The 23,422-nt window shown below is 42.6% G+C and overlaps 1 protein-coding gene across 1 annotated transcript; it reads right to left on the minus strand.

The window, feature by feature from the left end:
• Nucleotides 1-259: 259 nt before the first annotated feature.
• On the minus strand, nucleotides 260-22,247 carry gnav1 (guanine nucleotide binding protein (G protein) alpha v1). The gene is made up of 9 exons (XM_029518501.1): nucleotides 22,118-22,247; nucleotides 21,593-21,684; nucleotides 15,002-15,094; nucleotides 14,264-14,424; nucleotides 11,986-12,114; nucleotides 5,170-5,299; nucleotides 4,976-5,047; nucleotides 2,873-2,960; nucleotides 260-1,392 (listed from the first exon to the last, which is right to left on the minus strand). Exons 1-9 carry the CDS (start codon nucleotides 22,245-22,247, stop codon nucleotides 1,202-1,204), a joined length of 1,086 nt encoding a protein of 361 aa, XP_029374361.1. The 3' UTR covers nucleotides 260-1,201.
• Between the last annotated feature and the right edge of the window lie 1,175 nt (nucleotides 22,248-23,422).

Genomic DNA, 23,422 nt, shown 5'->3' on the forward strand with positions numbered 1-23,422 from the left:
CTATTAAAATGAACAAACACAGGTAACTTCCTGCTTCGTCTACATTTGTCTTGAAATACTCAACTAGTGGAAGGCGATAAAGAAAAAATAAGTGAACCAGTGCTGAACTGCTATCTTCAAAGTCAAGTCAAAGAATTTCAATTATCAGAATATTAGACTTAGAAAAAGGAAAATTACACATGCAGCCTAGAAGTTTCATAAATGTACAAAGGATTTAATTAAACAATAGGCAAATCACTTCATCCTAAGGCACTTGAGGTTTTTTTTTTTTTCACCTTCAGCATCCATATCAGACATTAGCATACCTTGTTTATTGCTGGAGTCAGAGGAGCTGGTGTGATAGTCAGTCATTCGCTCAGGGGAGCCTTTACAACAGCCTGAGCCCAATAGAGTTAACGCCACACAAATCACACAGAGGAGGCGTCATCCTGTTCAACAAATCAGGGTTTGTGGCTGTGTGTCTCTGTGCGTCTGTGTATGTGTGTGTGTGTGTGTGTGTGACAGATATTGCAACAATAATGATGAGAGCTGAAGTAAGGAAATGAAAAACAAGTCAGGAGGCTTCAGGGATGTTTGGTTACATAGACCTCCCCCATTTCCAATTTAAAAGTTGACTGGTGGGAGTGAGGGGAACAACATGAAAGTGCAGATTAACATCGATGTGTGTGGATGATTTGAGCTGAGGCAGAGTCAACACAAACTAGGGTGTTTTTAAAGTGATCACTGCCTCATTAGGAGGGTGTGACGCACAGGATGTGCATAGCGGCGACACAGTGATGAATGAGCGGAAAGCACACAACGGTATGTGCGAGTGAATCCTGTGCCAAGGAAGTAACGGACAAACAGTAAATCCTCTTCATTTCGTCTGTGTCCTGCCCGCAATCACACGCAGGAGGAGGCAAGAAAATAAATGGCACAGAAAAACATCACTGCTCATATTCTGGTCTCCCTGTACAGTACAAAAATAAAAATGCCCATTAATCTCCGTGAAAGTCTCCAAGGTCCTCCTCCTTTAATGCAATATGTTCTCCGAAGCTACCTGAAATCAAGCAACACAGAGGGGAATGGACAAAGGACAGACAAAGACTTTCAGAGCTCCCAGTCTGTTCTTAAAGAGGAAAACAGAGATGATCTCCATGTTCTGCTCATGCCTTTTTTTTTGGCTGTCTTAGTCTGGACTGACGTGTCAGTCTGCAGGCATCTACAAAAGGGACACTGCTTCCAGGTTCTCTTTGATTATGGTGTCCATGACCACCTGGAAAACAACCTGGATGTTTGAGGTGTCGGTCGCCGTGGTGAAGTGGTGGTAGATGAGTTTGCTGGGCATGGCGTTGAGGGAAGCAAAAGTGGCGGCGATGAAGCGGGCGGCGGAATCCACATCGCAGTCTGCTCCTGAAAGAGAGGAAGCAGTGGAATCAGACTGTGATGTGAATAATTAGTCACACACAAACAAGGAACAACCTGAAATTGAGATTTCGTGCAAAGTAGTTAAATTAGAGGTTGAATTATTTAGATCGCTATTATTCAGATTTCAGGCAACGTCACCCAACTAAGGAACTGATGGGAGCAATAGGAACCAAAAGGAAGGACATCCCTTTGTACTGAATTACTGACAGTGTGTGAACAGACTGAGCGTCACTGCTGGTGTTGGTGAAGGGGCACAGGAGCTCTTCTGATAGGGCACATCTAACACAAAAGGTCGGGAGCCACTGTATCAGACCAGTCATCACATCTGAGGTCAGTGTGAAATTGCCACTTGCTCCATGGCTGACCCCAATCCCAGGAGTTTTAGCATTTATATTGACATTTGCATGAGAGTAGAGAGAACGCAGCTCCCGTCGAGCGACTGAGATGCTGAGATGACACGAACGCCCCGCGCCAAATATAACAGTCTGTGTCATTGCGTGTGTCTGCCTGTATGGCAGACTAATTATCTGTCTGTTTGAAGGGTGCCCATGGCTTGTTTTGATACAGATTTCCAGTTTTTGTCAGAAATGACGTACTCAAAACATACGTGAACGTTATGAATATTTTAAAACTGCGACTCGACTGAGATACACACGTAGTAAAATTCAGTTGTTTGTTTTTACAAGATTTATGGATTCATTTTGTATACTTCAGATGATTTTATAAGGTAATGCCAATTCCTCCTTGAGTTTAGGGAGAGATGATTTTGATTGATGTTAGCTAAATTATGACAATACATAAGAAGAACTATTTCAGTGTTTAGTCTAACGTGCAACAGATCTGTATGTGTGCATAGTTTCATATTTTGGGCAGATCTAATAATTTTCCAGCAGAGTGAAGATGAGATTGAAGATTACATGTTTCAACCTTTGACCAGGATAATTATAAAGAGCTGCTTTGGAGTAAGTCCTTTGTCTCCAAGAAAGCCCTCCTGACTACTTCATTAGTTACATCTATACAATTGATTGCAGTCTGGTACAACAGATGAGCCACAGATTCTGCATTAAAAGAGTGAAGTATTCCGTTTTCTGTTCAGATTTTGTGGTGTTGTACTGGACTTAGTACTGAAATGTGATTTTCATGGTGTGGGAAAAATATGAGTAAAATCCGTCTTAGACACATATTATATAATACACTAAATGTTAGACATAATGAATGAGAGCCTAGCGCAACAGATATAACTTCAATAATAAACATACAGTTAAATTAATTGCTCTCTGACAACCTCACTAAAATATTATTAACTTTGCAAGTCAAATTACGGTTGAGCTGTTGTATTGACTTTTACAGGTGTACCTCACAACGTGACCGCTGGGCCTAATGTCATATATAAAGAGTTCACGTACAGAGCTATTTTCTGGGTTTTATGTCCGTGTGTGAAACCTGTAACTAACGTCCGACGTACCTTTAAACTGTGGCAGGTATAACCTCAGATGCCGCCCAGAGTGTAAAATCTTGTCTTGAAAAAGGTCAATCTTGTTCATGAATAAAATCTGCAATTAGAACACACGCACAAACACACAAACAATCAGAGTTCAAGGAGCTCATCACAAATGAAACACTTCTTCTCTAGTGAAAAACAAAAATCGATTTGAAAGATCAGGAGAAAAAGCCGGTTGATTTGATTTGGCGATTTACCGTGAGCACAGGAATAACTAACAAAATATAACGAATAAATCAGTTTGAAACATTATAGTCACATTTACTTTCACTTTGTAGAAAATTACGTAAAATGCAAACAATCGATATCTGTGTTGACAGCGGCATGGGTTGAGGATGGCAGATCAATGACCTCACTCCACGCATCAGTGTGCAATCAATCGCTCACGTCGGCTCAACAAATTCAGATAGCACTTTCAGAAGTGTCACGTTTTCCTGCTGCTTCCTTCTACTGCCTGAAAAAAATCAACCTGCTGCCACCGCAATTCACAGGTAGTTCTTCTTTTGAAGTAGACCAATTAAAAAACTGTGATCAATTCTCTCTTTGAGCACAGAAACGAAAACACACAAACACACACTGCTGTGAGTATAAGGAGAGGGATGAGGTAGAGCAGATTTTCAATGAACAAGGCACAAAGCAACGCTCGCTGTGTGATTATCACTGACTAGCCACAGTAAAAAGTTAATTGGGGTGGAAGTTACAAATTTCCCTCCCACGTTACAAAAGGTATCATTTAACACTTTTGTTTAATGAGCCTGTTAGCCATGTTAATGTGCAGGCCCACACACATCCCTGCTCATAAACACGTCACACACACAGACGTTTAATTGGCCATTTGATTCTAATGAAGCCTTCAATAAAAATGTTCATGGTTAAAAATGCAACCATGTACTGAAAGGGACGTTTTGTTGCTCGTTGGGAAATTTTTGGCCGTAAACCAACTGCAAATTACTGACCCTCATGAGCTCAATAAATTAAAACAGAAAGACTGAGTTTTTCCGCAGTATGACCAAGAAGGAAAACACTGTTCACAGTAAAAGTAAAAAAAAAAAAACAACGGTGCCAAGCAGCTGACAGTCATGTCAAAATGCCGTGACTTGTGTTTAAAAGTGGGCTTTAAATGTAAGTTAAGTGGAATAAATTGAACAAGCTCGTTACACGGTTGTTCTAATGTGATCATTTACCGGAAGCAGGGACTGGAAAATCACAGAGAGGGGAAAATGTCACCTCGCCAGCGCTCACTCTAATTACAACTCACTGTTTAATTACGAGTGACAAAGGGCCAAGGCTCTCTGTGTGTGTGTGTGTGTTTTCTGGAAACAGCATCAGTGTTATTTTTGCTTCATGGTGTCATTGAGAGCAAATGGTGGGCAACAAAGAGATTTGGCTGATATCGCTTCCATTAGCTCCGTCCACCAGCTCACCTGTCAGGCTGAAGTGTGTTCCCACCCTCTCTGGAGGGACTCTGCTGTCTCTACCTTTTCGATGATGAGTAGTTAATAATGCAACTATGAGACAGAAATACAAATTCCTTTTTCGTGCCATTATTTATCTTGTGAGTCTGTGAAGTTTGTGAGGTTGTGGAGAGCTGCTGTATGCACCAGTGGCTACATACACACAGACAGCAATATGCAATTTGGGGACAGGTGTCTTGCTCAAGGGCATTAAAGCATGTAAGCCACAGCCATAGTCTGAAGCATGTGCAACCTGGACAATGCTGCCACAGGTCAACAGAGCTTCACTACAGACTGTTTCTCCCCTTCCTCAATCACAGCAGTGAAAAGTTGTGTTGTTGTAAGTCATTATAAAGTGCTTCATGAACTTGACCTTTGACCCATCAGATGATCATCAGATGGTGATGGTGAGACAAAAGGGTTATGAAACACTGCCTTCAACATTTCTTTGAACAAACTCTAATGGCTTTGGTGCAGTGACTAAATAATTGTGGTTAAGTTTTGTGACCGGCAGCTTTGCGAGTCCTCCAGCTACTTTGGGACGCAGTTTGTTTTCCTACTTGTGTTTTCCCTCCTGAGGATTAAGGAAGTGGGCGACTGATGAATCTCTCACCATGGATGTGCTCCGGAAGAAGATGTTGTTGCAGATGGAGGAGAAGAGCTTCATGCTCTCCTGCAGACGATTCTGCGGAGAAAAGATAACGACACCATCAGGCAGCTGCAGCAGTTCATCAGGACACAAATTTATAAAACATTCTTAACAAGTGGTCTTTTGTTACTTTGAGCATTTGTGAGTTCAGATCGTACCATGGAGGGGTCCTCCACCAGGGACATGTCATAGCCGCTGAGCGACACTACGAATAACACTGCCCTCACATCTTCGAAACAACTAATCCACTTCCTCCGCTCAGTTCTCTGGCCGCCGACATCGTACATCCTATGCACAGAGATGGAGACCACGGGAGTGATGACTCAGTGCCCACAGATGGAGGAAATGCGGACAAGAAATGAAATGAACTAAAAAGGGGCAAGTCAGAGACATGAATATAAGAAATGAAAAATGTCTAAACACAAAGACTGCTTTTTCAGATCAATTAGCTGTTTGTGCTTACACCTGCTGGCTTGCATTTTTTTTTTTTTTTTATTGTTACAGATTTAAAACAGATTTTTTTTTTTTTTTACATGAGAGGACTTCATCACTGAGGTACAAAAAATTACAACAATGGCTAATTATCACTTCATAAAGTGGATTCAACATGAACATTGTTTTGAAATCATGTTCCTGGCCACTTGAGTAAAGTAAGTGCAATATTCAGGCTCTTTAAGCCGTGGCTCTGTGGCCAGGAAACCACTGACTGTGTTTCTGTCGTCCGGGCTGCTTCAAAGTAAATGAACATTAACCAAAAATGCTTAAAATGTGGGCAGTAAAACCAAAATCACAAACTCAAAGGCAGTGAAATGCTTCGCAGAGCTGGAGGGAAGCAGAAATGGTCGTCATTCGATATAAAGAACATCACCTTTCACACCATCACACGGGCACCCGGAGACATGTGGCACGTTATTCTCTGGATTCAGGTGAGGAGGTTTGTGTGCGTAAATCCGACTTTCTTTGAGCCTAACAATGTTATTTCACTTGAAGCCCATTGGTCATGACAAAACCGCTGAGTGGCTGTTGAACTGTGACACAACATACTGAAAAAGCTCACGGTTAACTCACCTGACACTTCCCCTTCCCCTGCAACCCTCCTGGTCTTTTCACTGGTTAAACCTTCCTGTGGGTGTACACAGACTTAGACTGACAACACTCTTCTGTTTCTTATTGTACACAACTTCTTAACAGGAGTGAATGCTGAGGTGACACGACAGAGCAGGGAAATTTCTGGAAATGAAGAACAGTGATAGTAGCTGCATCCTATTCGGTGTGTCTGATTCAGGAGCCGTTTGGGTCAGCATGTGTTATTGGTGCAACTAAATATTACATTACTTATGACTACACTTTTTCTCTTACGACAAGTGAATGTGTTCTTATTTTTCATAAACCCAGCAGATTGCAACCCAGATGTGGACACTGCTAGACTAAATTCTCCTGAGACGAAACCCATCAGATGCTGTGTAGAAAATGTACTTTTAAAGTAAAATCAGGCTATAAAAATTGTGTGGAGAAATAACAGCGCTCCCCACTGTGACACCGAGCTCAGGTGGCCCCGACTGAGCTGGTCAACTCACTCCAATCAGGGACGTTGAGAGTGAAAGAGTAAACAGAGCATTAGTCCTGCCACAAACACACGCACAGATTCATGAACGTCGCAGCTGGTCTCACACCACAGAGAAGCTGCTGTTCCCATGTTAAGGATCAGAACAAAGCCATTTCTAGAAGCAGATGTAATTTGTCCGTGTGCCCTTAAACTCTGCTGTTAGACAATATCTGACCTTTCTTTGCTACTGAGCTAACAAGACACTGGAGACATTTCCTGCTGGCCTGTTTTGGAGGAGGATTAGTGCTACATTATTATTATCATGCATAATAATATTTTATTCCAGATCTCTGTTGTAAAAGTGTCAAAGAAATCATCCCCCTGTGTGCAAATGCAATAATGAGGAGAGAAAGTCTGTCTACCTGTCAGTCACCACTGAGGCTGCCAGCATGTGTGTGTGTGTGTGTGTGTGTGTCAGTTTTAGTTTTGACATGACATCTCGCTGTGAATGTTCTTTATCATGATTCAGTTTCCAGTAGAAAATGTAAGGCTGTATTTCCTCTGTGTTCATGACCTTCCATACTTATAGCGGAGCCTACAGCAGCACTGAGGGTTAACTGTAATCAATACCAGATTATATCGGTCCTGGATAAGGACAGGTATAGTTCCAAACAAAAACAACACAGCAGCACAAATATCAGCGTTTGTCCAAAAAGGACAAATCAGAAATAAGAGCAGCGACACAGAGCACTCAGTCCCATTTCATCCATTTTCAAAGCCAGATGTGCCATCTCCCACCTCCAGTCTCCTCTCTCTGTACTGAGACGAGAAATGAATGAGTGGAAATACACAAAGCATAAACATGGAAACAAACAGCTACGTCAAAGTGAGATCAGATTTCCAAAGGACATTTTCCATGGAAATTGCATCGTGCCAGAGAACATTCCAGGAAATTTGTTGCTTCATTACACAAACTTGGTCAAAGGCACATGTGCGCAATGTCGCTGCAACAACGCGCACACAGGTGTGCGAGTGTATAAAGTCAAGCTTCAAAAATATCCAAAACTGTTCAAACTGAGCAACTGACAGAAGATACAGCAAATAAATCCTGGGACTTATTTCAAACTGAAGAAATCGGAGATCTGGAGTTCAGTCACATTACTTGGACTTGAGTTACAGCAATACATGCAAGGACAGGTTTTTACAAGGATAGAGATTTTTAAATCACAAAAACTAGCACAAATGGATTTGGGCGGATGGGTGGGGTAAAATAGGACAATTATCTGTGTACAGAGATAAAACTACACACCTTGACCTTGTCTATTTAACTGAACTGTTAAACTAAAAGTACACATTTTCATGTTGAATCACTCTCTCCTCCACCCTCATCTGCTGCATTGTAATTGTAACTATCATCATTATCTGAGCAGTTGACATTAATGACAAAGGAAAAATACGCCGCTCCTTATTACATGGGGAGGTCGAAGGTCAAGCAGGGCATTTGTATGCAAACTAGGCTGCGTCTGGGTGTAAAGTTGTCAAAATGTGTGAGCACGCACACAACTCAGGGCGTCAGATGTTTGCCTGCATCCAATACAAGACTACATTTGTTGTTGAGACAAATGAAGGAAATTGGATTTGAATAGCTGCTGACTCTAAATTGACTGGCGAACCATCCTGGGTGTCAGCTGGAACTGGCTCCAGCCCGCCTACGACCCTGACGGAGGAGATATACAGATAATGGATGAATGGATAATAAAACCTGATGTAAATAATTTATAGAATAGCATAGAACTACCACCACATGTTTTTTTTTTTGCCTCCACCAACTGGATTTTGGGGGAAACATAGTAACGCACAATTACAAGAGGATTTCGAAAAAGTTAGGTTCATGTGAATTTTTGTTATTGAGACCAAGAGAACAGCAGGGGAGCTGAGCTGAGTATGATGATATTCAACAAAAGTCCCTGAAAGGATTCGAAGTCAGAGTGTTATAGCTCAATGATCTGGATCACCAACCATGAAAACCAAAGTGTCTGCAGGTTTAACGCATGGAAATGATCTGATTTAGAGGAGCAAACACATTGTGCAGAAAATCTGGAAGAGCAAAGATCATTTCAAACAGGCCAGGTCAATTGTTAAATAATACAGTCAGCAGTGCAGCCTCAGATGGCTCAGATGAAAAAGCACCATCAAAGAAGAGAAAAGTGATGGAGACAATTTCACATTGAGTTAGCTACAAGTGCAGCATCGATATTTTCAAAATGAGACTGAGCTCAAGCAGAAACCTCCATTTCCGCTGCAGTTTCTGCTCCTTTCTACACAATCCGATAAAAAACAAGAAAACAAAAGACTAACTATTAATACTAAACACAAGACTTTCCAAACAAAAAATCATTGCCATTTTTCTTATTATAGACATTTACTAACACATTACAGCTACATACTGTCGGTGTGAACAGGGAAAATAGTTTTAGATCTGATGTCTATGTCTCAAAATCCCTTTAATATCCTATTTGTTGTTCAAACTTACAGGTGTGAATCAATGTGATCACCGAAAATATTTCAAGTTTAAAATAATTACATAAGGCTAAGATGGTAAACTCTTCAGCAATTTCTAAGCCTGGCTCTTTTCAAGTTACACACACACACACACACACACACACACACACAGGAGCACACACACGGTGGTGTCATTAACTAAATCTCATTATTTATTTCCTGAAGAATTCAGGAAGATAAGACAGAGGGTGTGTGAGGGCACGGAGGCTGGGCTCTGTCCTGCAGCACCACCTGAGACTCTGCCCATCACAATGATACACAAGAAGAGACACACAAAGAGATTAAGAAAAAAGAAAAACGCTCGACTTCTGAGTGACTCAACCGTGACGCAAACACTAAGACTTCGAAGAAAAAGCAGCATTTATCGGCACAGGGCAGCAGATATGGTTGCAATCGAAGCATTTCTTAGCTGGTGAAAGTTTCTCTGGTGTGAAATACTTCACATAGGGAAATACTTTGTGTGAAATACTTCACTGTCACATACTCAAATGAGTATGCGGCATTAGATGCAGTATTGCACACGAGTCAGGCAGCATTTAGATGTGACACATGCTGACAAACTGGCTCTCTCTACAATGTTTATATGCTAAACAGAAATGTTATGAAAAGCTGAGGTAATGTGTTTTATTATTATAATTTCATATGCTATTTAATGTTGAGCAAGGATGAGGGACAGACTGATATTATGGCAGGATGATGGAGGAGGTGCTCTCCAGGTAGATATTAACAGACAAAGGGACAAAGTAATCTGATTTTATTGAATATGATGACAGATACACTGTCAACAGACTCTGACATATCCATATACAGAGAGAGGGGGATTAAATAGACTGTATCCCTGTTCAACCTGCATTATGTTTCCAATAATTACAAAACTGTAAATTCATTCATAATGTTTCATGCTTCCCTGATGAGCCTGCTTGATTTCTTTTTCTTCAAATGACAAATTTAAGAGTTAAGTATGAAATGACTGATTTGTGGTAAAGGTGGCAGGTCATGGTTTAGTCATCTTTATCACACATCCTCTGAATTATCACTACATTGACTGAGTGGATGGGTTCAGACATTAAAATAATTACTGGGGCAGCACAGCAGCATTATGGTTCGTGCTGTTGCCCTACAATAAGAAAGTTGTGGGTTCGATTCTCTGGCCCGGGGCCTTTCTGCTCTGCTGTATGTTCCCCCCCCCTGCCTGTGCAGGTTTCCTCCCACCGTCCAGAGACATCATGTTTGGGTTAACTGCTGACTCTAAACTGTCCGTGGGCCTGAGTGTGAGTGTGAGTGGTTGTTGGTCTCTGTCTCTGTGTGTTGGCCCTGTGATGGACTGCTGACCTGTTCGGGGTGACCCCGCCCTCACCCAGAGAGAGCTGGGATTCGGCTCCAGCACCCCCCCCCAGTGACCCGGAAACGGATAAGCGGTAGAAGATCAATGAATGAATAGCTGTAAAGCTAATAGCATGCCAGTCCATCAAACCTAGAGGGGTGAAGACGGAGCCTTTTTATCCTGCTGTACCAATCTAGCATTAGAGAACTACAGCCATTCTAGCTGACCTTTTATGTACCCTGTTCTTCAAAATATGCTCACATTTTTCAACATTATCGGAGATTATTATTATCGTTATGCTTTTGCTTATGATAATGATGATAAAAACAACAACAGCAATAACAATAGTACTTATTATTGTTGCTGCTGTTGTTAGAATTTTATTTTATGAATATAAACATGGTTGTTTTTGTAATTAAGTCAGTTTCTCTAATGCTTCTCCTCATATATCAAAATCTGCCACCACACTCTGACATCGACTGAAAAGCAGGTAATAAAAACTGTCAAATGCCGGAGGTGGCAGTGAATGACCGAGACATTCATTTTATTTTTTTATTAGTTGTTTTGTTGTGATAGCACGTGCATAAGAGAGAGGTGATTTAAATACAGGTCAACTGACATCTGAACTTTAATTGTCTTTCAGTTCCTCCACTTCCACTGGCTGCCATTCCACTTTCAGTCCACTTGAAGTGACACTTTATTTAAATGTCATTCAGTGCTTATACTTTAACTGGCTAAACCTAACTGAGCACCTTCCTTACTTTCGAATAATTCAGCATTGGTATTGAAGCTGCCCCTGGAACTTCAGTTTCCTTTCAGTGATTTATCTGCATGCGCCGCATTTGCTGTGTTGCGTTGTCACAGCCATGCATTTCAAAAGTTTTGTTTTTACTCCTTCAGTTATTGGTACCAAAACCAAACCCCAAACCAAAAACCACTATGAAATATATAATAAATGAACCAGTAGCACAGCTGTTTGGTTGTTGGAATTCAACTTGAAACTGGTTTGAAAGCTGAGCTTTTTTGATGCTGCCGTTCTCCACATCCATCTCTTACTGCAGAGAAATCAGGTCCATTAATACCTTTTGCCCTTTCGTGAACCAGCTGCGGCTTCAGGAAATGAGTTCAGTCTCTGGAAGATGATAAACCAGGCTGTATTATGTGACACCAGCTCATTGATCAGAGATGAATATGTTCATTTGACATCACCATCCTGAGCTCAGATACCTGTCCTCTGCTTCTCCACTGATAAGACTGAGCCAGTGATGCTTTTGACTGTGTGTGTGCGCTCGCTAAATGAGTGTCAGAAAACCAATGGGTGCCATATTGGCATCTCCATCTCACATCGCGGGCCTATCGCATGGCTGTAGACAGAGATAAGAGCGTCACAGCTAAAGAAGACAACTAAGTCTGTGTGACAGGGAGGCCTGTAGCAGTCAAGTGCAAGGCATGACGGCAGCTCCTCCAGGTTAGATGGCGGCTGTGAGCACTTATACTATGCAGCAGTACGTCTTGATAAAAAGCAAAATGAAAGGTGAGTACCTGAATATGAGGTGGTTGACTTTGAACTGGGTCTCGATCACACCCGTCGTCCTCAGCCGGACCCGCAGCACATCAATCTCTGTGGGGACGTAGTCTGGAGACGTGATGCGAGCCATGTTCTCAAAGAAACTGAAAAACAAGGAACAGAGAGGGAAGAGCGCAAAAAGGTTAAAGAGAGAGGAGAAGCAAGGTGAAAAAGACAAGAGGAAGGCGGGATAATGAAATAACCCGCAGACAAACTTGACATCAAAAGAGAATAAAACCAGGTATCAGTTATGGATGTGCAGGCTCGTACCAGTAGCAGTGTGCAGTGATAAGAGTGGAGCCCCGGGGAGCGCAGCAGCTCGCAATGAATATTCACTGTGGTTTACCATAATAACACACTGAGGCTAAGCTTTCAAACACAGATTAGCTATTAACACAGCTAATGTTATCAACTGTATCGTGTGTGTGCACAGTGAGATGTACTGTCTTTCTAAACACACACACACACACACACAGACATCTGAACCTACATGAACTGCCCCTGACATTCTCAACAAGTCATCCTGAATCAGTTTCTTAAACAGCAGCACACATCCTGCTGCTTGAAAAACACGCTGCCTGGGAAGTGCAGACAACATGTGAGCGTTGAGTGAGCGTGGGTGCTTCTGTCTTTGTGAGGACCGCTCACTCAGTTTTAGAGAGAAGGTTTTTTTTTTTTTTTAACCAAAATTCTTCAAAATCAAACACAAGCCAGATCATCTGATAAACCAAAGGTTCACACACCTTTACAAGTCATCAGTACGAGATGAGTAAGATCAAATTTGAAAGTGGCTAAACTTCAAATTAAGTTTGATTAACATTTGAGCTTCTTCTAAATTTGCCTGATGATTTAATAACCTGCAGCCCTGCCTATTGTCAGACATTACCACTGACAAGAACTACGGCCAGTCTGGAATACATTGTTCTGCTGGACCGGGGTTCCCTTTGAGGTTATAAAGGTGAGAGCTTGGAGAATACAATATGTCAATATGGGTCCACACCAACATAGAAGAACAAATGTCTGTGTGTGCGTGTGTGCGAGTTAGTGAGTGAGTAAGTGTGTGGATAGTGATGGTGATGTATGGTGTTCGCAGTGGGAACCAACGGGCCTGTCGGTGTGGATAACCCCAGAGTGGAGGCCTGCGGCTAGGGCAGAGGATGAGAACAGACAGCCTCCTGGTGGGTCCCAGCTCTGTCTTCCTTCTGCGTCACACACACCATCCCCTCTACACTCATATTTTATTCTCAGCTGTCTTTACTCTCATTAGTCTGCCTGCACACAGTTGAAAGCATCTTACATCTTTGAATATTTTATCTGATCACAATTGTTCATATCTGTAAGATTGAGGATTTTTTTTTATGCATTAGTGCTTTGTTTTTGTACATAGAAAACCAAAACCAATATATATATATTTATATATATATATATATGAAAAATTCTGTATGGATCTCTCCATTGAGCTGTTATGCTCTCTATTTGCAGCGTGTGTGGCCCTTGTCGGCCACCATATAGTTGACTATAAAAGGGTGTTGCTTAAAGAAAACCCCTTCCCCCTTCATGTTGTCAGCAATGGCACCACATGGATCACAAGATCACAAGACCTGAGAAAGCAAATTACTTCTTTATACCAAAAATGCGAATATAATAAAAATCTAAAAAAGATGGAACTGCAACCATCTCACAGAGACGTCCAGGTCGTCCATGGAAGCGTCTTCTGGTGAGAAGGGCTGAAGAAAATCGGCATGCAGTCGTCCAAAGAAGTAGAAAGCCAAACTGGGGTGACACAATACGGTACACTGCAGAGGAATGCCATGCATGGGTGCTGTCCACAAAGGACGCCTCTCCTAAAGCTCAGGCATAAAAGGCTCACCTAGAGTTTTCCAGGGCCCATGCTGACAAAGACTACTGGGACTCTATACTCTGGAGTGATGAGACGAAGGTGAATGTTTTTGGAACAGATGGCTTCAGAGCTGTGTGGCGTCACAAAGGTGAGGAATACAGAGAAAACGGCATGGTGGTGGCAGTGTCCTCCTGCGGGGCGTGCTCACGCTGAGCACTGTATATAATAGTCCTGGAAGTACAACTGATGTATCATTTATAGTAGTCTCTCTCCCTCCCTCTGTCTTTTCCACTCTGCAGACTCTGACTCCTAGTGACAGTTAGCACACGGCCAAGCATCAGCTACTCAGTCAAACTAATTGGACCCCTGCATCTCCTCAGCACAGCATGGGTGTCTGTTGCAGGAGTACTCACTACAGTGCCGAGTCATTAAGCTCGTATTCGTATCCCCGGGCCGCTGCGGCTCTCACGCCCTGGTCCATCCACAGGCAGGACAGGGCATGGCTCAGGAAAGGAAACAGCACCTGTTCTTCATCAAAACACCGCCCACACGACAGGACAGAATGGGCGTGGACCTGTGTGAAGAGGCAAAGACGGAAATGTGGATGGATGATAAGGGAGGAGCAGAGGCCAGATGGAAAAAGGATGTGAGAAAAGTTTATGAGTCTCTCTCTGTTCTCTAGACTCACTAATCAGAATAAATGCACAAATGAATGGATGTGCACACAAACTCATGCACAAACACACACACTCTCTCTGCTGCGACACTTAATAGAGGAAACACTTTGGTCATCAGCTCCCAGCTGATGTGCAGAGTGGGTGGATTGTGTATGAGCTCTGATACTTTTGACAATAAAGTTCAAATCATATTGAACGCACCACCCACCTGTCAGCTAACTTGCCAAAAAACTGTGGCTCAGTGTCCGTGTGTATGTAAGTGTATGTTTCAGTGTGTGTGTGTGTGTGTGTGTGTGTGTGAGGTTGCTCTCGCAGCAGCTGTGACTTTAACACTCAGATACTCCTCTCTAGTGGTGATCTGGGCGCAGCGCAGGGAAACTAGCATAAACAAATAGGCTGAATGAACAGAGGAAGACAAGGATGAGAGGGACGGACAGGAAAACGTGGGACAAATGGTGGACGCAGACAGATTACCTTGTTCCTGCTGTTTGCCAGGTTGATCCGAAGGATGCCCATGCCATGGAGGACAAACTTCATGGAGGTCAGGAGGTTATCCAGCACTGCAGGCTGCCAGAGGACAAAGGTCAGAGGTCAAGTTCAGAGACGGTATGACAGCAAAACAAAACACACACAGACATACACTATACAATGTGATCAACAACTTCAGTGACTGAATGCACGAACTCTCTAATTGTTGTGGACGTTGTATTTATGGACAAGTAGGTTTAACTTCAGTTTGACTGATGGCTGCAAGTTCACTAAAGTGTAGTTTAGGTGCTTCAGGTGATACCTCAGACCTCCATACCTGAGATGAACATGACAAGACAAACCATGAAGACTTTACATTTTTGGACTTAAAGGAAAAATAAAAATAAATAAAAATAAAAATCGGTTCAAAATGTGGTGATGATGTGATCTGTTGAGTCAATTAAGTTTGAGAGGACTCAAATAAATAACCAATTTCAGTTAATTCTAATCCCGTGCCAAGATAAATGAAGATGTGGTTGTCTGGAGGATACAGCTCTAAACACAACATTGGCATTTGATCATCCCAACGTGTGGATGTGGTAAAGAAATGCACAGAGGTTCCACAAGCCACAGAGCAATTCAGGCTTTTATTTGGAGTTGTTTATCTTTTCTACGTGAATTATTCAATTAGAACAGCTGTTTTTGGTTTCCTTTCAGTTACACTGACTAATTTTGTCATTTGGTGGTAGAAAGGTAGTGTAAAGGAGGTGTGTGTTGGGTTTCTGATATAACGAGCTGCTTGGTACAATGAACTGAAATATTGGCCCCAACATTAAACATGCAGGCTGTAAAATCAAAGTGATAAAATGTTCAGTTGTAATTAGACAACTGCAGTGTTGTGTGTCCAAAGGTGTGTCACTATAATCAACACCTTTTGCACAGTCATTTGATCTATTGTTAGCATAAAACTATTCTTTAGTGCAGCTTTAAGATGCATGAGTTCTATAAACATAACCTGTTTCTGATATTTGATTTTAGCGATGAATAAGAATTCAAATGTATGAACCACAGCGTGTGTGTTTTTGCCTCCATCACACCGCAGGGATCAGCCATAAGGCCATGCAGAGTGAGGGATGGTGAAAGCAAAGGGATTATTGCCGTAAATAAAATCATAACTCTGTTTTAATGCTGGGAAACCTGGATGACTAAAGTGACTGAGCAGAGTGACTCCCACTGAGGGAAAAGTGTGAGTGTGCGTGTGCTCTCTGCCATTCTGCTGCCAGCTACAGATAAGCTTCACATTCCATCACGATTCAGTCACAGTCTGGTTGCTCCTCTCTTTGTGTTTGAGCGCCCAGGTTGAGATGTGTGAGGTAAGATAAGTGTGTGGGGTGACAGCGCCTCTTCTGTCGCACAGATTTGGGCTCATGTCTGCTGATATTAGGGCCTAACTAGTCTCTTTAGAGGAACCCTACCTGACAGTGCTGCATTGATTTGTGTCAGGTATAAACTGCTCTGTGTATTTGTCACCCCCCTCCTGATCATCACTGTCACTAGTAATTGTATGTATGCAATTTTTTATATCTCTAAAGTAGTATCAAAATAAAATTTTTTTTATTCTCGTAAGCACAACAAATATTGGGCCTTTCAAAAGAAAACAACAACAACAACAACAACAACTGGTGTGATGGCAGCCTTGAGGTTTGAGTAGAGCAAATGTGACCCAAGGTATCGAATCCTCTGTGGAAATATATATGACACAGTGGCTTTCAGGTACAAATCTATGAGCAGGAATAAAATGTAGCTGAGGAAGACTCCTTCATTCTTCCTGTGAAAGGTCACCTTTGTCTCTTCCACTGAAAAATCTACTGGTTGAAAAATTCTCTGTTAAAAGAACCATTTGTACATTTGTTTCTAGGCTCTTGCTACATAGCCAGCGTTGGCATTACCAGCTGTGCTGGACTAGAAGAAATGTTGATTTCAGCAACATTTAATTTAGTCCTTGTCTTGCCAAGAGCTGTCGTCAGTGTTGGAAAGCTGCCTTCTCGTTTGGGCACCTCCATTGCTGGTTGGTTAGCACGCTAACCAGCCAGCTCCCCTACAGCGCTGTGGTTTCGATACCGAGTCACTGCGATGTGCAGGCTGCCCTGAAGGGATGAACTATAATGTCTTTAAAGGCAACAAAAGCTGAAGCTCACCACTAACTAAACAACTCGCTATGCTAATGCTGGCTATGTAGCAAAACTTTCCACTGGCTCCTTAAATAATGTTAACTAAGTAACAACTTAATCTGGACTTTATTCAGTTCGTATTTTTGCCCTCATGAGAATGCTGATGCATTTTTGAAATGAGCCTTTTACGTTTAAGTTATTTTTGACCAGCTTAGAGGATTTCCTGTGGAGCTTCTGACCACTAGTGGTGTCAGGTTACTGTTTTTATGAGTGCGTCTCCGTCTGTTTGCATCAAGACGCATGTATGCACACACTGAAACACAGGCAATGTTCCCATGATGGTAATGTGCTGAGAAACACTGAAATGTGTCAGAGGAAGCAGGCAGCATGAGGAAGAGCTGAATGTCAGGGTGTTGACCGCTGTGGGTTTGAAATATTCAAACGACTGGCTTTAAAAAAGGATGATGAGGAAGGAAACACATTTATCAAGCCTCAAGAGCCACAGTGTGCCTTAGTGAGTGATTGTATCCAGGCTAATTCACTGGAAGTAAGTCTGCTGAATGAGTGCCTGTCGTAACGAGGCCTTTGAGCCCACCTTTGAAAAGCTTATGAAAGCTGCACAGGACTGCCACTGTCTGTCCAGATTTCCTGTGTTTCTGCACTGTCTGTTCAAAGGAAAAGCAACAATGCCAAAAAAAACCCAAAACCGTCTCTCCCTCTCAAAAAAAAAAAAAAAAAAGCCCTTCCAACTTATCTCAGCCTTAAACTCTTTTCTCATCTGCATATTGCAGGTCCATGGTTAGATTGTGGGTTTTTTTTTTTGTTCGGGTGCTGTTAAACAATTCCTGCTCTTCTACATGTCACAGATTATGCCACTGATCCAGGTTCAGCTGCTTCATTCTCCGGCCTTCCTTCCCTTCCTTTCTCCACCTTTGGCCTCCTTCTCGGCTGTTTCACAGCTCCTCCCCTCTCTGACTCAAGGTGGGAGACAAAAAGAGGAGGTGGAGGTCATTGTTTGATAACATGAGATGGTTTATATGTGGACAACGAGTCACTGCAGCTGTTTCGCTGTGTGATAAGCAGAATGTGAAGGAAACTGAACTTTTTTGGAGCAGTCAACCAGACTGTGGCTGCTGTTACATCTAAACCCACTTTCTGCCAAAGTGTTACACTACTGCTGAGTAGCTGATGACAATGACACACACACAGAGGGGAGAGGGTAAAAATGTCTTTTTGTCTTTTTACTCCATACTTAACCAGAGAGGTGACGGATACAGTAGCTGTTGGTGGATTCAGATTACCACACCAGAACACCTGCAGGCTTGTATGTGCGTGGGTGTGTGCAGGCACGTACTAATCCCCGATCAGTTTACAAGGACGTCCAACGGAAACACAAATCACACACAATTCCTTTGTTTACTCCATCGCAGTCGTAAGGGGACTTCGTAGTACCCTTTGCCTCAGTGGAGACATTGCAACTCCCCTTACCGCAGTGTAATCTCTAAATCCTTCCAGACACACTGAACTATTGTTCTATGACTTGGTGTCCAGCTTGCTGTTTGGATTGGTTCTCTGGGTATGACAAACTAACAGCGTTTAAACACTGTTGTCTGTTGTCGCATTTCCCACAACATCAAAGAATGTGGCTGAACCAGTGCTGGCCTGATGTTTAATCATTAACCAAACATCGTTCTGCTAACATTGTGTAACTAAGTGTGCGTGCCCATAGGTTGTGCTCTCAAACACCTGAATCAATAGAGAAACTGAAAGATGAAAAATATGAATTCAGTTCAAAAATGTTAACCACTGCCGCAACAGCACAGATACGCACATGCACACAAACCATCACTTTTGTTGACATAGAGTTGTGTGCATTGGAAGAGAATGAAGGGAAAAACCTCAGCCCGTCAGCTTATCCACAGGAAAAACAACACCACAGCCCGGGGCTGCAAATAAAGAAGAGATGAGACAAAGAGGAACCCCCTTTCTACTTTTCTTCTCAAGCAGGTCCTGTCATGGTCCTAATGCAACACAAATCTGGCTGGCAGAGCCACAAAGAGCCAGACTGAGAAGTAAAGAGACGGGGCTATCTCACTGTGCCTTCAGGGGGCACTTGAGAGGGTAGATAGCATGAAGCAGGGATAACCTGTCCCGTTCAAGGCAGGGTTCGGATCTTCACCGCGTCACTGGTGGACACAGACATTTGTTCAAAACTGCAGGCAGGACGTCGAGAGATAGACAAAAATATATGTGTGAAGAGATTCACTGAGGCCCGATGTGTGCGAGTGTGAGAAGAGGGCGTGTCTGAGTTTGCTGTGGGAAGTTGGGATAGTCAGGGAAGGGAGGGGCTGGTTCGTGGGTTAGTGTCATTTTTCCACTTAAAAATAAGGGCGTTACCTGAGAACAAAGGAAAACCTAACTGACAGCCAGGACACTAAAAGACGTCTAGCTACTGGAATTAAACACATGTTATTGAATGTGTGCATGCTCTTTGTATTTGGACTGCAGAGCTGAATGCATCAGTGTGTTTAGAGCTCGAAAGAATGGATACAGGATTCAGTTTTTTTATTTTACTTTTTTCCTATATGTACTTAAATTAAAGCACTGTAGCCCTGCTATGAGAATAACTGTAGGGTTGGAAATGCTGATTGATCAATCTGTCCACCAGGCTGAAATATTTCTGTAAGCACTGAATAAATGGCCCTGATATTTGACTCAGACATTCAGGAGCATCCATCTATTTTAAGACTTTTTAGCCAGACTAAAGATCTCCAAAACTAGTGACATCCCCATTAGCTTCTTCTCCTGGCTCAGACATCAACATAACATCAGAAAGATGTTTGATTCCAACAACCAATTTCACGCAGATGCTGAATGTTGGCTGGCTAACTGACGTTTCGCTGACGTTCAGCGGATTTTGGATTTTGCTCATGACTACAATACCATTGAAAAAAAGCCATTATTACTTTGACATTCAACAGAAATTGGAATTTTATTACTTACCACAAATTAGAATGAAAATAAATAAATAAGTAATTGGTAGATAGATAGATAGATAATCCAGACGTTGAATTTCAGTACGTGAAGTTGAAACCTACAACCAACCTAATAACAGCTGTAGTTTGTTTTAGCGTAAATCAGAAAATATTAGCATCCTAAATAAGATGGAATAATCCTAAGCCACTTTATTTCTATGCATTTAATAGTTCACCGATATTGGTCGAAGGGAATTAAGGTCAAGTTCAGGCCAAATTTTTCTGATAACTCATAAATTGAACTGCTGCTTGACTTTCTTTCTTACTGCACACATGGTTATTGCAATGAGCCATGAGAGGCAGCATGAGGAACGAGGAGTCAAAAGAAGGAGATGGGGTTTCCTTAATATCATGGAATGCATTGAGAAGTCCCAGCTGCTTGTACAAAAAAAAAAAAAAGAAAAGAAAAGGGATTTGCATTTGTCGTATCAGTGTGTGACCAATGAGCATATGCCCAAGAACAAAGTTTGAATATATATATATATATACATATATATATATATATCACTTCTGGTTCTATATAGGTGCCAATTTTATGGTCTGATTCACAAAGGAAACACAATGTGGACTGTGTTTAGGTGGATTCAAACTTTGCCAGACAGAGCAGGTATCTGAACCATGACGGAGACAGAAACTCTGTCTGTCATCACGTACTCATTATGTTTATGCAATACTGGAGCATGGAGGAGGAAAGGAGAAAAAGAGCGAAAGGAGGGAAAGAGGAGAAAAATCTGGCAAGAGCTTTGGGTGGTGGTGGGGGGCCGAGTCTTCAATAACAACAAGTTTATGGGGGTGAATCTTGTGTGTGTGTGCTGTCCTCGCTCCCCACTCCGTCCATCCTAACTCCTGGTAGAACAGAGGAATTTAACTGTGAGTCGCTTACAGCGCTCTCTCGTACACACATACAGAGGAGCAGATGTGGGCCAAACCACTGCATACCAACATGGATCTGTGGATCTGCGGATCTGCGGATCTGACCCTGGGTATCATGAGACATCTCATTCCCCCCAAAGGAACCAAGCATCGCCTCCTTTTCCATCTCTTCTCCATCTCTGCCTCCAGTTCTCCAAATCTCATTTTCATTTCACAATGCATCCCTACGCCTGCAGCTTGAACTGACCTCTTGGCTTCTTTCATTTCAATCACCTGAATTTAAAATCTGACAATAACCCAAACCCAAACAAATGTCATATTGGGCTATTTGAAACAAATTAATTTCCTTTTTTAAGCTCCTCCTTCGTGAGGTAAAGGACAAATGTGATTCAGCTCTTCTGGAAACCACAGCACAACAGCCACTGTATGCAAATAGACTATTATCTGATAAAGGGAAAAACACAGGCAGGGTGAGGCAAGCTGGAGTCTGATGCAGTGTGTGTGTGTGTGTGTCCAACCTTGAAGCTGGTGAGCTCCTGTGAGGTGAATCCATTACTGTGGATGATCTTCATCTGTTTGACCAAAGTGCTTTTACCGCTCTCTGCTGCACCTGTGTGAGGTTGGAAATCAGAAATCAGAAAACTTCTATTTGTCCATCCAGCACTGGAAATTCGTCTTTGACGGGACTAAAATCCAAACACGGATTGAAACAGAGATTGAAAGATAAATACATAAAGTTTTTTATCATTTCACCTTGTTTACGTTGCTGACAGCAGTCAAAATAAAATAACAGCAATAGTATTCGCTGAAGATGAAACACAGTAATTTGGCATCTTTTTAACTGTGGTGGGAGTTTCATCACCCAATCTACACATCAATGTCTCCCAAACAGAGTCATCACTCACTCCTGTTGACCACAGTTCCCAGGACAAACCAGTGGAAGCCATCCAGGTTCAGACAGGTGTTTGCAGATGTTTCCTGCTTGGTGAGTGGTGTGAAACAAACACAGTGGAGACGACAGAGCAGCTGAGTGAGTGTCTCACCGAGCAGGAGGATTTTAACCACATTCATCTCCCGTTTGGCAGACTCGTACAGGTCCTGGTCTATCTTGGCGCTGTGCGTCCTCGCCTTCTTCTCCTCCTCCGTGACTTCGGTACCGAGGCACAGTCCCATCCCGAGCTCTCATCCCCCCCCCCCCCAGCCCCCCGCCGGGCCCCGGGCCCCGGACTCAAATCGAAACAAAGGCCGGGATCAGTGTGTCCCTGCAGGCTGCATGATCCGGGCTCTCCTGCTCCTCCGGAGTTTGGTCCTGTGCGTAAAAAAAAAAAAAAGTTGGGAAAAAGTTCAGAGCAGCTCAGAAACTTCCACCAAACGGCCGCAGTCGGCTGAGGGCATCGCTCATGTCGTCCCGGTCCACTTTTACAGCAGCGACACCACCACCACCACCACCACCACCACAACAACAACAACAACAACAACACAACTGCTGTGTGACTGACCGTGCGGTTCAAACTGAGCTCTGCCGCCTTAGTGGGTCCATCCTCTGCGAGCCTCCTCCCACCAGACCGGAGCCCACATGGAGAAGTTCCGGACCTCCCTGGAAGTGACGTGCCGGCAGGCTGAAGCGCTGATCGGCCTCCACCTGCGGAGGAAGCCGGCTTCCTCCAACAGACGGGGCTTGTGTGGACCACAGCGGGGGGGGGGGACTGAACACTGTGCTGCTCCCATTTCAACTTTTCACCATTACATCAACAGTTATTTAACAATAAAAATGAAATCAATGAATAAAAGTCTCTAAATGTAGAGGGGACGTCGTTGTGTTGTTTTATTTTTCTGTGGAAATGCTGCTCTGTCTGCATCCTGTGAGGAAAAATAACATGCTGACTGAGAAAAAGTGCTGTGTGATATCATTTATCAATCACACTGCTGTCAGCACTTCATCAGGGGAAAAAAAAAAAAAAACAAAGCAAAACACAAAGGTCAAATCATCCAATATCTACGAAAGACCACAAAACAAACAGACAAAAGTAACACAAATAGTCTCACTCCCAGTGATGAAATTTAGCTCTGGGCCATTGCAGACCGACTCTTTTTCATTTTCCTGATACATTTTGGTATGATTTTAAATACAGGAGCTGATTAATCTGAACTAAGACGTTTTGCAGGATGGATGTTTAACAAATGTTTAAGAAGAAAGCCCAAACTCTCCTCAGTCTAAGTTATCGAGAAGTAAAAAAAAGACTGGAGGACAAAAGTTATTCTGCCACTGTGAGAGATTTTTAGACCTTTAAGTATAATTCTGCTCCATTGCTCCTCTCTGCTTTGTACTCAGAAACCATCCCAGATGA

This window comes from Echeneis naucrates, chromosome 1 (assembly GCF_900963305.1).
Source record: "Echeneis naucrates chromosome 1, fEcheNa1.1, whole genome shotgun sequence".
Classification (NCBI taxonomy): domain Eukaryota; kingdom Metazoa; phylum Chordata; class Actinopteri; order Carangiformes; family Echeneidae; genus Echeneis; species Echeneis naucrates.